Source organism: Lacerta agilis, chromosome 10 (assembly GCF_009819535.1).
Source record: "Lacerta agilis isolate rLacAgi1 chromosome 10, rLacAgi1.pri, whole genome shotgun sequence".
Taxonomy (NCBI): Eukaryota; Metazoa; Chordata; class Lepidosauria; order Squamata; family Lacertidae; genus Lacerta; species Lacerta agilis.
Window position 1 is genome coordinate 48,669,651 of NC_046321.1, and position 14,388 is coordinate 48,684,038.

At 42.2% G+C, this 14,388-nt stretch overlaps 1 protein-coding gene across 1 annotated transcript in view; it reads right to left on the bottom strand.

Annotated features, from left to right (window-relative positions):
* CNTN1 (contactin 1) overlaps positions 1-14,388 on the bottom strand; it is an 82,209-nt gene that overhangs the window by 36,536 nt on the left and 31,285 nt on the right. The window contains exons 5-7 of the mRNA XM_033161541.1: positions 8,803-8,929; positions 6,718-6,896; positions 1,677-1,772 (exon numbers count right to left, since the gene is read on the bottom strand). Of these exons, the coding sequence (XP_033017432.1) occupies positions 1,677-1,772; positions 6,718-6,896; positions 8,803-8,929 (402 nt within the window). The remainder of the gene's footprint in view (positions 1-1,676; positions 1,773-6,717; positions 6,897-8,802; positions 8,930-14,388) is intronic.

The following is a 14,388-nucleotide window of genomic DNA, read 5'->3' on the forward strand; positions in this document are numbered from 1 at the left end:
TGCTAGTGAATTGCACCTAGAACCTACCTTAAAAGTGCACTGACACTGAGCTATGACTTTGCTGTATCTTGCAACATAGGAAGATGCCTTATATATTGAATCAGAAGACTGGCCTGTTTAGCTCAGTATTGGAATTGGCTTTCTAGAGTTACAGAGAGTGGGGTTTTCCAACCTTAGTTGGGAAAAGCCAGGGATTGAATAAGGTGCCTTCTGAAAGTAAAGCATGTGTTCCACCACTGAAGTTTTTGGCCAAAGTTGTAGAGGTGTTTTTTTGGCAAAACTGAAAAAAAGAAGACTTTTTTGAGCTATCGGCAAAAATGACATAGGTTGCCATAAATTTTCCCAGACATTTTCCCGATTTCCACAGCTTCTGACTACCGTATTCCAGGTCTGTCCAGGAAGTTCCGGACGTAAGGTTTTCAGGGATTTGTTAAAGGATTAAAAAAACATTAAGAAGCAGTCAGTGTAGGGGGAAAAACCCAATGAGGGCTTCTCAGAACTTGAAAGACATGTTCGAAGCACTTCATTTTACACCAAAATCTTTTGGGCGGAAAAGTTGTTCTAGCTTAAAAGGGGAAGGAGAAAGTCCTAGTGAGCCAGTGAGATGGCCTCTAGCTATCTGGTAGCTGGATTCTGCAACTTACAACCAATTTTATCTGTTACATTATTTAGATAATACATTGGTGTCCTGCCTTCAATGCCATTCACCTTGGTAGATTTCTGAATACACCCTTGCTTATTTCCCTAAATCAGGAGGGGGGATCCTGTGATCCTTGAGGAGAATTTCCACTATGGTATTGGACAACTAAACTGCCAATACCATAGTGTCACTGTACATACCTGTGGCTAGAGCGCACTTACTGTCCTGGTCATATCACAAGCTGCTTATACTTGACAGAGCATCTCATTTATTCTACTGGCCTGACTCTTTGCTGAAAGAAGGTCCTGAGCACAACAGCACTCTCCCCACTTGCGATTCCCAACAACTGTCACTCAGAGGCATACACTACACCCAACAGTGGAAATGGGCGGGATCTTGTTTCCTGGCAGATGGTGTCTGCGGTTGCTGGAAATAGTTATTGCAGGTTCCCCTTCTGGTTGCTTAGAGGAGAACATTAACCCAGTTGGAAGCTGTAACACAGTATGACAATCCTGCAGTTCATGTGGCCAAAGCTTTCGTTGGGTGCACAAGGAATAGTGCTAATAGCTTGCCTCTACTCTCCGCCAAATGGCAAGATTTCTGGCTGTCACACCAGGGCCATCCGCTCCACACTTCAACTGGTCTACCACTCCTCCCATCCTATTAGTTCAAATATACTTCCACCCAGGCTTTGTGCTAGCTTTATGCTAGGAGATGGCACAGTAAGCGCTCCAATTATGCCTGAAGCATGCTTTCCATTTGTGGGAATGTAAGCGCAAAAGTTCACCCAGCTTTATCAGCGAAAGCTTTTTAACAGCAACCAGATGCAGCCGCTCTTTAATCTGAAGAGAACCAAACCCTCTCTAAGGAACTAAAAAAAAAGTCAAGCAGTGAGGTTGATCTGTGCTTCTCTTATTACAGGCTTTAAGCAGCTTATGTAGCTTATACTGTCATATTCAAAGTTAGGAATTTTGTAATCATATTAGTTTCTATCCTGTTCTTCCAATGAAAGCTGAAAAAATGTGGATTTAATTACCTGGATAATGAGGTGGAGGGTCACAGAGAAGGACAGCCCCAACGCCTTCCCGCACTTTTACTGCATGCCTCTCTTCAGGTGTAAATGGATATAAATCTATGCAGGACAATATTAATGTATTATATAATTGTATTATATAATATGCAGCTAAAACTACAGGTATAAACTCACCAAAGATGTGAAGTAGACATTTACAAAATAAGCGTATACTCATTGCTAATTTTCCACAATTTTTCCCACAAAAAAGAGTATCGTGATTGTACAAACCTTTATTCTTTCATTCCATTGTGTAACAAAAAGGGTAGGCATCAATTGTTAAAGGATTATTATTATTATCTGTGTTCTATCACAGACAGTGGAGACTGAATACAGGTGCAAGGAAACAGTATTTTCAAATCAGGAGTTTTCCTTTGGAACTGTTGGGGCCAAGATGCACACATACCGGTAAACATGAGACAGCTTAGGAAAAAACGATGAAAGCACGCATAAAGCTATCTGTCTCAAAAAAAACCTGAAAGTTGTTTGCAAAATGCCAACAACATAGATTATTTGCATGGCCAGTTGTATGAATAGCATATAAGGCTCCTGGAACTATAAAGACACCCTAGGTTTCTGCCTATGGAAGTTCTTATAGAAGTATTGGGACTGTATTGGGACACTCATGCATAGTCATAGAACCAGCAACGGCAAGGGGAAAAGTAGACAAGCAAAATGTAGCTGAATAATTAATTGGGTCTAGTGTTGGTCTGAGGTGCAAGTGGAAAAACAAAGAAGAAGAAGCCTATCTGTACCTAAGTCTCAGAATTCACCGAAAGTTCACCTTGGAAACGGCAAGGTGAATTAGAGATCCCGGGCAGAGACTTACTGGTTGATGTGGGAATGTATAGTTGGGCTGATTCCCTAGGCTATGGTAGTCATACATTCAGGCACAGTACATGAACAGGAGCTGTAAGGCTCAGGGTGTGGGAGACACCATGTTACCCTATACAGCAACTTTACCTTGGTCCAATGGATTTTTTTACAATATATGATGCTACGAATAACACTTAACAACAACCCTGTATTTTTTTTTTAAAAAAAACATTTCATTCATATTAAACTTTTGGGGTGCAAGTGGGGTGACTTATCATCGTTGGAAAGTGAACTTGTGAAAATCTGCACGGTACATGTGACAGACAAATCTTCCAGCTACAAAAATTTTTTTTTTGCAAATGTTACAGACCTATTTGAAAGCAGTACTACCCCCAGCCTGATTTTATTTTAGTAATAATAAATGCCAAAGGGTGTGTGTGCCTGCTTTAACAGCAGCAGCGGGGAATTACACTCATCTTTGGATTCTGATGAGTAAAAAACTGCTTTCATTCAACAGTGGAGATGATAAACCTCTCAATACAAAAACATATTTTGAAACATTGTTTAATGCTTGAAGAGGATAAGCTTATGTTCTCATCTTTAAAGTGAATAATAAATAGACCATGATCCCATTTTTAGAAGTTATTAAATTATGCATCTATTTCATATACTTGATCAACACAATTCCAAGATTCGCTGAGGCAACATATCAGCACTTTTCATGGAGTATACCAGCATAATGCTTCAACCCATGATAGGGGAGTCAATGGACTCTCATATTACATGCAGATGTGCTGGCATAGATGTGTCAATGGAACGAAAGAGGGCAGGAATTTCAACTACTTCTTTCCTTCACATAACAGATAATTCATGTAATAAAATTATTCAGGAAGAATAATTTCCTTTTTTTGGTGGGTGGGGGAAGGCTTAAGTATATACATAGATAGAACAGATTTATTTATTTATTTATTTATTTATTACGGCTATAAGCCCATATAAACGTTACATAAAAACACAAAAACATTCATAAAATACAGGGAAACATAAAACCACAAGAGCAAGAAACCATATCATGGCCATGAGAGATGAGCCAGCCAGGGGTATTAAACTATAATCAAGAGGGAAAGTAGCAGAGACCTTTACAAGTCCTGAAGTTGGCCGGTTCACCTTTTTTGAGATAAGACAGAGTTTAAGAACCTTGCTACCTGCAAGGTTATGGTAGGGACCTTATCTTGCAGGATTAGGGTGAGGTGGGACTCTACCGGCGCACCATCCATTTCCCGGATTATTGAACTTAGTATTTTTGCTCGGGCATCACTATACAAGGGGCAGGAAAAAATTATATGATAAAGGGATTCCGTTGACTTATTGTCGCATCCAGGGCCGGCGCGTCCATTTAGGTGAACTAAGCAATTGCCTAGGGCGCCAAAATGGAGGGGGCGCTGGCCAGGCTTGGGTGGGACGGGCTAGCAGCAGCTTCTCCACTGTAGCAGAGAGGTGCTGCTTGCCCCCTACACCACCACCCCGGCTCCCGCTAAAGCAGGCTTTGGTGGGCGGCGGGACAGGCGAGCAGCAGCTTCTCCACTACAGCGGAGAAACTGCTGCTTGCCTCTCCACCACCCACCACCTCCCGCTAAAGCAGGCTTTGGCGGGGGCGGGGGGCGGGGCGCCAGAAGGTGGTTCACCTGGGGTGCAAGAAGCCCTAGCACCGGTCCTGGTCACATACACCGGAGACTAGACCCTTAGAAAATCTGTGTCGCAGGACGTTGGAGGGAAAGGCATTAAACCTCGCTTTAATAAATGCAAAGCAGTGGGAGGCAGTGGACAGAGAAGATAGATAAGCTGGGACATGGTGAAGAGGAGTAATGCCAAAGATCTGAGGCGAACAACACCCCCCCCAACAGTACTAAACTCACAGTTTATACTGGAGAGAAGGCCAAAGCATAATATGGGAATTATGGATTTTACCCTAAAGGTCTGAAAGGCAGCATATTTCACACTAAGTTACCGTATTTTTTGCTCCATAAGACGCACTTTTTTCCTCCTAAAAAGTAAGGGGAAATACCTGTGCGTCTTATGGAGCGAATGGTGGTCCCTGGAGCTGAATTGCCCAGGAGCCAAAAGCAGATTGTGCTTTTTATTTTACAAAGAGAAAAGGGAGTGTTGAAAGGACCCCGCTCAGCAGCTGATCAGCAGGAGATCGGGAGAGAGATAAGAGTCCCCGGCTCCCTTTCAGCCCCGCCCTCCTTTGTTGAATGTGCTGCAGTGGGAGGTTGTTTGTTTCCCCAGGACATGTGACTGGCTGATTAGATTATCTGTCTGGAAACAGTAGAAATGGCTCCTTTTCCTTAAGATTTTTTCAGAAATGTGAGTTAAACCCCATAAAAATGGGGCTTTTCCTCTTTGTTTTTCCCCCTTTGCAAAAGGAGCTTTGCTTTTCCCCCTTTGCAAAAAAAGCTGCAAAACCTTTAGCTGATCCTCGAAAAAAAACCAAAAAACAAACAAACCAGGGCTTTTCCCTTTGCAAAAAAGCTGCAAAGCCTTTAGCTGATCCTAAAAAAAGGCCTTTTGCCTTTGCAAAAACAGCTGCAAAACTTTCAGCTGATCCTCAAAAAAGCCAGGGCTTTTCCCTTTGCAAAAAAGCTGCAAAACTTTTAGCTGATCCTCAAAACAAACAAACAAACAAACAGGGCTTTTAGAGGAGGAAAACCAGAAAAATGTTTTTTTCCTGGGTTTCCTCCTCTAAAAATGAGGTGCGCCCTATGGTCCAGTGCGTCCTATGGAGCGAAAAATACGGTAATGTGTAGTGAAAAATGGGTATTATTTCTGTTTAGGAATCAAGTACTGCTATTAGTCCCGTATAGTTTCATCCTTTCTCCAAAGCTGAACAACACCGAATGTGCAGAAAATGTTTGCATAAGGTTCTCTTATAATGACAGAAGTGTCCTCAGCAGGATTTCCTATCCAGGGTCAAGGATTAGAGATCTATCTTTAGCACATAGTGATGTGAACATTTTGACCTTCATTTAAACCTCTTGGCATCTCTGATCCAGCCACTTGCCCCTGAGTTCTCTGTCCTGTCCAATAACATTTCACATATATAGGTTGCAATCCTAATCACATTTACCTGAGAGTAAACTCAATTCAATTCAATAGGACTTGCTTCTGAGCATACAGGGTTAGGAATGTAGCCTAAATACCCAAACTAGTTTTATTCTCTATAAGGTCTGTGGTGTGTGTGTGTGTGTGTGTGTTATGTTAATATGTCTGTACTTCAGGCTGTTGCATTGTTGTTAAAATGTCAGGCATGCCACATTACGGAACAACACAAGGCAAACCAAAAGAGAGAGAATTTCCTGCCCCCAAAGTGCTTACAGTAATCACAATACAACTGTTTTCTTGTAAACCACCCTGCTGCATTTTTATTGGTGTTGTATTTCTGTTTTGATTCATTTTATTGGGAACTGCCTTCAGCAGCATAAGGCACAGCTCATTTGCTTGCGCCACCTTGTTAACTAAATAGATTTGTGTCTTCTTTTCTTGCTGTGACACATTTGTACTTTGGATGGCGGAGAACAATCTCTTAGATCGGAGTTTCTCAAACAGTGTCAGAACAGCACTCCATAAGATATATTCTCTCTCGGTCTCTGTATTGGTTGGTAACTAAAATCATGTGAGTTTGACAAGTACTTCAAGTTTTAACAACACTGAAAAAGGTGGTTGTCTCATTGGCTCTCATTACTACCGGTATCAGCCAATATATTGTTAAAAAAAAGGAAAAAAGTGACTTCTCTTTGTTCAGTTCAGGGCTTGCCAATGTGGCAGCCACAGGTGTACATGTACCTGCAGAGGACTTCCCTGGGACCTAAATGGTTCCCTGCCCCAACCCCTCCTCTGCTGAAATTTAGGCTTGAAAGAAGCATTCTATTGTAGCCAACGGGGTTGTGGCTACAGTGCATGTGTTGCCTATGAACAGCCTCCCCAAGCTAGAAGTTTAAAGGGTGCACTCTCCAGACCTACACTCCTTGCACTCAGGGGCTAAAAACACAAACAATGAGAAATACTAAGGAACCTAACCACTGCCAGAAGAATTACAGGTAACCTCGCTACTGCCCCATTCTAACTACTCAGGGCTCAGAGTGAACAAGTCATCTATGTAATCCATGTTGAAAAGGCAAACATTTCTTACATCCAAAGTTTAGAGATGCTTCCCGGCTCCTTATAGTTCCATGTACATTGTATGCCAGGCAAACGTATGTTCCTTCATCCCTTGATTTCTCAGGATTGTTGATTTCCAGGTTACCTCCCACCATACTGTGGTGCTCTTTTGCTGTTTTAATATCAATATCCCAGTTGTTACGTTGCCACCTATTGAGGGAGAAGGTATTTTATCACACACTAAAAGTAACAATATAATAACCTGCGCTTTTCTATCAGCGCACGAAAAGTCCTTCCAGATGGACAAATGTATTCCTTCCTTCACAGAACTTGTGTCAGTAGTGATTATGGAACCCTTTCAGCCTGCAGCAGCCCCAGTTTTCACTTAGCCCATGATAACTTCCAGCAGCTGTAATGGCGGGTGGCTGTGTAGGTTTCTACCAGCATGGTGAATATAAGATGCTGAGTTTAGTATGGTTAGGGTCTTGATGCTATTGAAACTATATTAAAACCAAGATTCTTTGTAATTGGCATGTACACAATGAGCTTACTCTGTGGCTCAAAGGCAGCAAAAGACTAAATGAAAATTTGTGTCTCTCAGATGCTTAAACACTCATGCTTCACCTAGTATTTTGTAGTGCCTTGTGTGCTCTCTCTTACACAGCTGTGTGTGAGAAATATATGTAAATAGTTCACTTTGACCACCAGATGGAGTGCCCACTCTCCAATATCTCTAGCACAGCAAGTAAATTAGGGGCAATGAATCTGTAGCACTCCATCAGGCCAAGATGAGACTTGTAGTGTCTCTCAGGGAAGGCTCTGAATGAATGTTAAGATTTCTCTCTCACACACGATGCAGAGGAAGATAGTTTTGAAAAATAAATAAAATCCACACAACAGCTGCATTTGTACTGAACAAGCTGCAACAAGCCCTAGCAAGGTATCATGTTCAAACAATCCCCTCTCCTTCCAGATAGTTGAGAAGAGGACTTGGCCAGAGTTTAGCTTCACATTAATAGAATCCCAGATTGTTGTTATGCTTGAACCAGAGACCCTGGTTTAAAACAAAACTCTGGTAAGTTTCATAACAAACCAACTTTAAACCGTGGGCTGTGCGAATCTGACCTGTTCAATGAACCAAGGATCCCTGGTTCAAATGTAACAACAACACAGTGATCTTCAAAGGTGAAACTAAATGCTGCTGAAGTCCTCCTCCTGGCTGTTCAGAAGGAGAGGAGAGTGTGTGAGAATGATGCTTTCTTTGAACTTATTCCAGCTCACCCAGAGAGAGCTAAATTGTGGTTTAGCACTGTGTGTGAATATAGCTATTGACTTGTACAGAAAATTAGAAATGGGGGAGGAGAACTCTTACAGGAATAAGCACAATCTTACCTTTCTAAGGAATCCTGGTGGAAGAAACTTCTGAGCATACATTACTAAATTGCTCTATGAACATATGACTGTAATACTGCCTCATGCTTTTTTATTTCATTATTGTAGTTATTATGCAACAGAATGTTAAAATATCAATATCCCTTTCTATCCCTGACAGTCTAGCCTTGTAGGGGGCTATGCCTGATGGGACTTGTAGTCCAAAATATCTGTAGGGAACCAGGCTGGTGAAGACTGATCTAGCCACTGAAATCAGGCCAAATACAAATATCTTATAGCACTTGTGGCATCACTCAAGATTTTGATACATCTCCTGGAACTAACATAAGCCAATTCTGGTCAAACTGACATTCAGTTGTGAGGTAGGGCTAAATTGAGTAGTACATTTTAATTTTGAGTAAGTTTTACACCTGTGGATGATGATGAACTAATCAGAGAGCAATGAGATAAACAGGCTATGGATTTTAAAACTGCTCTTCACATATAGATTCATGCACACGAAAAGCATTTCTCATAGGCAAAGTTCTTTATCAGCTTCTTCTCATTCATCTCCACACTTACTCTGTGGTTGCTATTATTCCTGTAAGGAACTGAATGATTCTGAATTGTCCAAAGCTACCAAGGTCACCCACTGCAGTTGCATTTTCCAGACCAAAATTTCCAAGATGGAAGTGATTAGCAACTGCTATACATTAGTACAAGTTAAGACTTCAACATATGTTACTTGTAAGTGGGAGCGGGGACTCCTCTGGCTCTGCAGTTCATTGAAACTCTTCCTTCTGGAGATTCTTCTGGGTAGACTGTATCAATGGGCTGTTCTTCAAAAATTGGCCCATACCCCTTTTGCTCATCTGAAAATATATGACAAGTCAATTATAACCACCCCTTGAACATATTTATTTACTGCATATTGAGAATGCAGAGTTAAAATGACTACAAACCATTTTAGTAAGTCTGCATAGTAAGCACAGCATCAACAGTTTAAATGCTACAGCTTCCCTTTTCACTATTATAGTATGTCTTGTCCATATACCGGTACCTACCATCAGGGGGGAAAAACCCCTGTGAACTAGTTGCAATTCCCCTTAAGGCCACTGGCTCTCTGTTGACATTATCAACAATCCTTCCAACTGGTGCCAAAGCTAGTGGAAGCGTTTGTGACTTGTGCATCTGTCTGTTTGGAAGATACAGACAGATGAAATCTCCTCTGCAGTCCAGCAAATAGCCACCAGATGGTGATGACATCTGATGTCCTCTGGCTTGGGCCATTATATTCAGCAAAGCTCAAGTTGAAAGGTTAGCTTCATTAGCCATCTGCTTAGTCACCCGCCACATGTTGCAACCAAACTGTCATTTGATTTTTCTGCTACCCTGCTTTTCAGGATAGTGGGGGGTCTACTCAGAACTCAATCCTATAACCGACATTTAATATTGGAGCACAGTGAATGAATGAGTAAAAACACAACAAAAGGACATGTGCAAATGGCTTTGCTTCACTTTCAGATAACCTCACCTTCACATAATGAAGGTTCCATCCATTTGAAGGTCCAAAACAGCATACTGAAATGACCCCAAAAGTCTACCGCTCCTGGGACTCTGTCCCAGTTTACAGTCTGGCTGCCACAGTGCCACACTTTGAATCAGCTGCAATTTCCAGCTGCTTTTCAGGGGCAGCCCCCAGTGCAACGTACTGTGGGAATCCAGCCTGGACATTACTGGAGCACCAATAATGTGATTTTGCAGTCTTGTAACTCTGTATGCATGTGAATATTACTATGCTTTTACCACTGAAAAGGTTCTTTGTCAACATCAGCAAAAATGTAGGATTTTATTTTATTTTAAAAAAAAGATTAGTCTTGTGCTGGGTAATTTAGCTTAACACCACTCTCTGCAATTGAGGGCCTTGAGGTTTCAAATACAATAGTATCTCTAGCTTCCTGTTTAGAAAAGGAGACTTTCTTTTTTACATATTTTTTGTTTTGCTTTACAAAATGTAGCTGGGATACAATTTAAATATGAGAGGTTATTGTGGGGAAAGAAGGGGTTCTTGAAACAAAAAAAGAACAAACCAGCAACAACACCACAATACAGTGGTACCTCAGGTTACAGACGCTTCAGGTTACATACTCCGCTAACCCAGAAATAATGCTTCAGGTTAAGAACTTTGCTTCAGGATAAGAACAGAAATCGTGCTCTGGCAGTGCAGCAGCAGCGGGAGGTCCCATTAGCTAAAGTGGTGCTTCAGGTTAAGAACAGTTTCAGGTTAAGAAGGGACCTCCAGAACAAATTAAGTTCTTAACCCGAGGTACCACTGTACTGTCAGCTGCTTTTTCACAATGCAAGGAAAAAGAAACAAGGACCTGAATCTTTTCCCAAGTTGGCATAAAAACAACTGGGGGTGGGGATTGGAGGAAAAGTAGTAAAAAAAAATTTTTTTAAAGATCACTCATCTGGACTTATGCAAACAGAATCATGAAACTACATATAATATATAGTTCTGTCCTTTCTAAGCTAGCACATCTCTATCTGGGCTGTACCCCAGTAGGTGACAGCTCACATTATTGAATGGTCCTCAAAATATATTTCTGGTAGAGCAGAAACTCAAAGTTAATCCAGTCTATGCCGGCAGCACTCACTCACACACACACACTCTCTCTCTCAAATGACCTCCCCCCCCCCAGTGCAATGCCCTTTTCGTGGTTGTTGTTGTTCAGTCGTGTCCGACTCTTCGTGACCCCATGGACCAGAGCACGCCAGGCACCCCTATCCTCCACTGCCTCCTGCAGTTTGGCCAAACTCATGCCAGTCGCTTTGAGAACACTGTCCAACCATCTTATCCTCTGTCGTCCCCTTCTCCTTGCACCCTCCATCTTTCCCAACATCAGGGTCTTTTCCAGGGAGTCTTCTCTTCTCATGAGGTGGCCAAAGTATTGGAGCCTCAACTTCAGGATCAGCCCTTCCAGTGAGCACTCGGGGCTGATTTCTTTAAGGATGGATATGTTTGATCTTTTTGCAGTCCATGGGACTCTCAAGAGTCTCTTCCAGCACCATAATTCAAAAGCATCAATTCTTCGACGATCAGCCTTCTTTCGTGGTTAGTACCACAGAAACACTGCTGTTATGCCTGTAAATTCTATTCAGCTTACATGTACATGCAATGTAAGCTGTGAAAAGAAATTCTAGCACAATCTTCACCTCACTACCTTTAGGGGCAAACTATAATAAACTTCCTAGGTACTGTCCTGATCAACACAAGCTCAAAAAAGTGAATATTTGCTACTCTATTTCCTGTTTCTTACCCAGCAGCTGGATTTTCTCCTTCTGTGGTGCCTTGTGCATGTTTAGCAAGCAGGGCAATGTTCACTGGATTTGGCCATTTTCTGGCTGCTTTTTTTGCACTACTACTAGCAGCGATTAGGTATGTATAGTAGCTTTGGGGAGGAAATGCTGGTAACTGGCCAAAGAGGAGTGCATTCTCTAACAGTTCTGCTTTGGATGAAAAAGGATCTAGCTATTTGTTGTTCTTGGCATCTGACTGCCACGGGAAACAATGGAGTGTGCCTCTGGGGGTGAGGTCAAACTGCTGGAGAATCACAGCACTGCCCCACCAACATCAGTCTGCCCACAGCCAGCCAGTCAGCCCCCCACCTGCCTGCCTTCATCTTTACTATCAGTTTTCTCGTCTTTAGTCTCAGTGTTGCTCTTGTAGAAGTCAGCACTGGCTATGATTCCACTTGCTGTTTGGGCTTCATGTGTCCCATCCCAACAGACCCAATGGGTGCCATAACTTTGTTATGACTGGTGGATTGCATTCTACTTATGCATTTAGGAAATTTGTCAGCAGCATATAAAAGAGAGGTGGGGAACTTCTTTGGGTATTCTAAAATGGCAGGTGTACGGTATTTTTCCGTGTATAAGACTAGGTTTTTTCCTTAAAAAAAAAAATGCCAAAAATTAGGGGGCATCTTATACACGGATACATCTCCCCCCTCCATTTTCTTAAATCTGAATCCCCCAAAATAGGGGGGTGTCTTATACATGGGGGCATCTTATAGATGGAAAAATGTGGTACTATTTCAAGCAAATGAAAAATGAGCACCACATTTTGTGTATGGATTTGTTTTAGTACTAAAAAGGGTTCACACCAGATCTTTGTACTGAGAAGATTCTAAGCCTTAATAAAAGCTGGAGTAGCATTATATAAAAGACCGAAATAGATATATTTTTGTTACAAATAATTCCCATAGCCTGAGGCACCCCTCCCAAGCTGTGATCACAGTATAGCGTTTAAATCATTTGGTTACTCACTTCTCCTTATTTTTCCTACTCCTTTCCTTCACAATAATATATCTATCAGAGAATGTGAAGCTGGTTGGTAACTAATAGCTTTGTACCCCAGACAGCACTTCCTGGGCTGCATAAAGAGGATCTTTCAACTGAATCTTGCCTCCCTTTGGACACTACATGCCAGTGATTAAGAAGATGTTTTCACTTGAAATGAGGCAGCACTTAAATTAGGTCACCTTAATTGAATGAATACAAATGATGTTCTGAGAAACCGTTTCCATTAAATATATATATATATATATATATATTCATCCACTCTTTATTTTTATTAGCCACTGCACTGAAATCAATTTGTTTCAGTAATTTTATGTTATGAGACCAATTATATCCAACATCATAAGAGTAAATGCACCACTCAGGAAGCTTACAACAGAAACACATCTTATTTTCATAAAGACAGTACCCAACAATTAAGGGGCGGGGGAGAGAGAGACAGAGTCACTGGTTTTAAAAACATCATTGTGGACTTCATAAAATAAAAAAGCAGCCAGGTCTCTAATAACAGTGAACAGCAGGGAAATAAGAGGTTGCTTGCACTTCACAGGACAAAGTATTCCACAATTTGAGTGCAGCCACTGAGATGGCCCTCTATCTCTCATCTCACTAAAACTTTTTTTTTTTAATTTAGAAATTTATTTAGAAACTTCTCTAAGGAGTGTGCATAATGAAATCAATAAGATGACACATGCTTCAGCCCTAGGTGGGACACAGAGGAGGACCTCACATGCTGATCTGATGGTTATGGGAGGATGTAATCCCTATGATAACTTTGCCGTAAGCTGTCTGGGGCTTTGAAGCAACCAGTGCAGCTGTCACAGCCAAAAACAAAATGGAAAATTAACAGATTTTAAGGTTTCAAATGGATCAGCAGGAGAGGCCCTGTTGGTGGTGCTGCCACTGGCAGCGGTGGAGGAAGGCTCTTGGGCACCTGGGGCAGCACGCCTGGGGCGGGGCAAACCGCCCACAGGGGCAGGGCAGGTTGCGGTGTCCACAGGGGCGGGGCCCCCGGAGCCCATAGGGATGGAACGGGGTGCGAGGTGTCCCGTGTCATCCCTATGTGCGCTGCGGTGCGCCCCTATCCCTATGGGTGCCGTGTGCCCCATGCTGTGCTGTCCCTTGCCATCCCTAGGGACGAGATGGGGCACACAGCAGGGCCTCAGCCACCATACAGCTGGGGGGGGGGAGGCAGTGGGCGGATAGCGATGAGCCTGCAGGTGCCGAGATGCGTGGCTCATGCGTGTTACAGGCCCCGTGGTGACTAGTGCCGCACACCATTTTGTTACCCCCCGTCAGGGTGACACACGGGGAGAACTGCACCTCACACACCCCCTTTGTATGCCCCTGGCCACTGGTGTAGGACCTTCTCAGCAATGGGTCCCCATTTGTGAAATGCACTTCCTGGTGTAGTGTCTCTGGAAGAACTTTAAAACATTTCTGTTTACCAGGGCATTTGATAGCTAAAATATACTGTCCCTGGCAACCTTGAACTACTTAGAAGTAAGGGTAGGGAACCAGGATGCCCACCTCCAAACTCTCAATGGTTGCTCAGCTTTTGCAAAAACTGATGTCAATTAGAATTTAAACATATCCTCAGTGTTGTTTCTAAAAGAACCAAACACCTGCCTTTGGCAGACTTACAGGAAGGAAAGAGAATATTCCAGTGTTTGGGAATATGTTTACAATTTAACAGACAGCATTATTTGTTATTGTTTAACTTTGGCAAGCACCATATTTGCTTCCAGGGGGGTATTCTTGCAAAACACAGCAGCATTGGTAGGATACAATGGACATATATAACCAAATAATCTTTACATTTAGAGGCAATAATGTTACATTCTTGCAAGCTGTGAATGTTGCCACATGTTATGTGCTTTGTGACAAAAAATAGATAAAGATTCCAGCCTCCATTTTACAATATCTATTTCCAAAGCAGTTGCCTTAGAAAAACTCCACACAGAATATA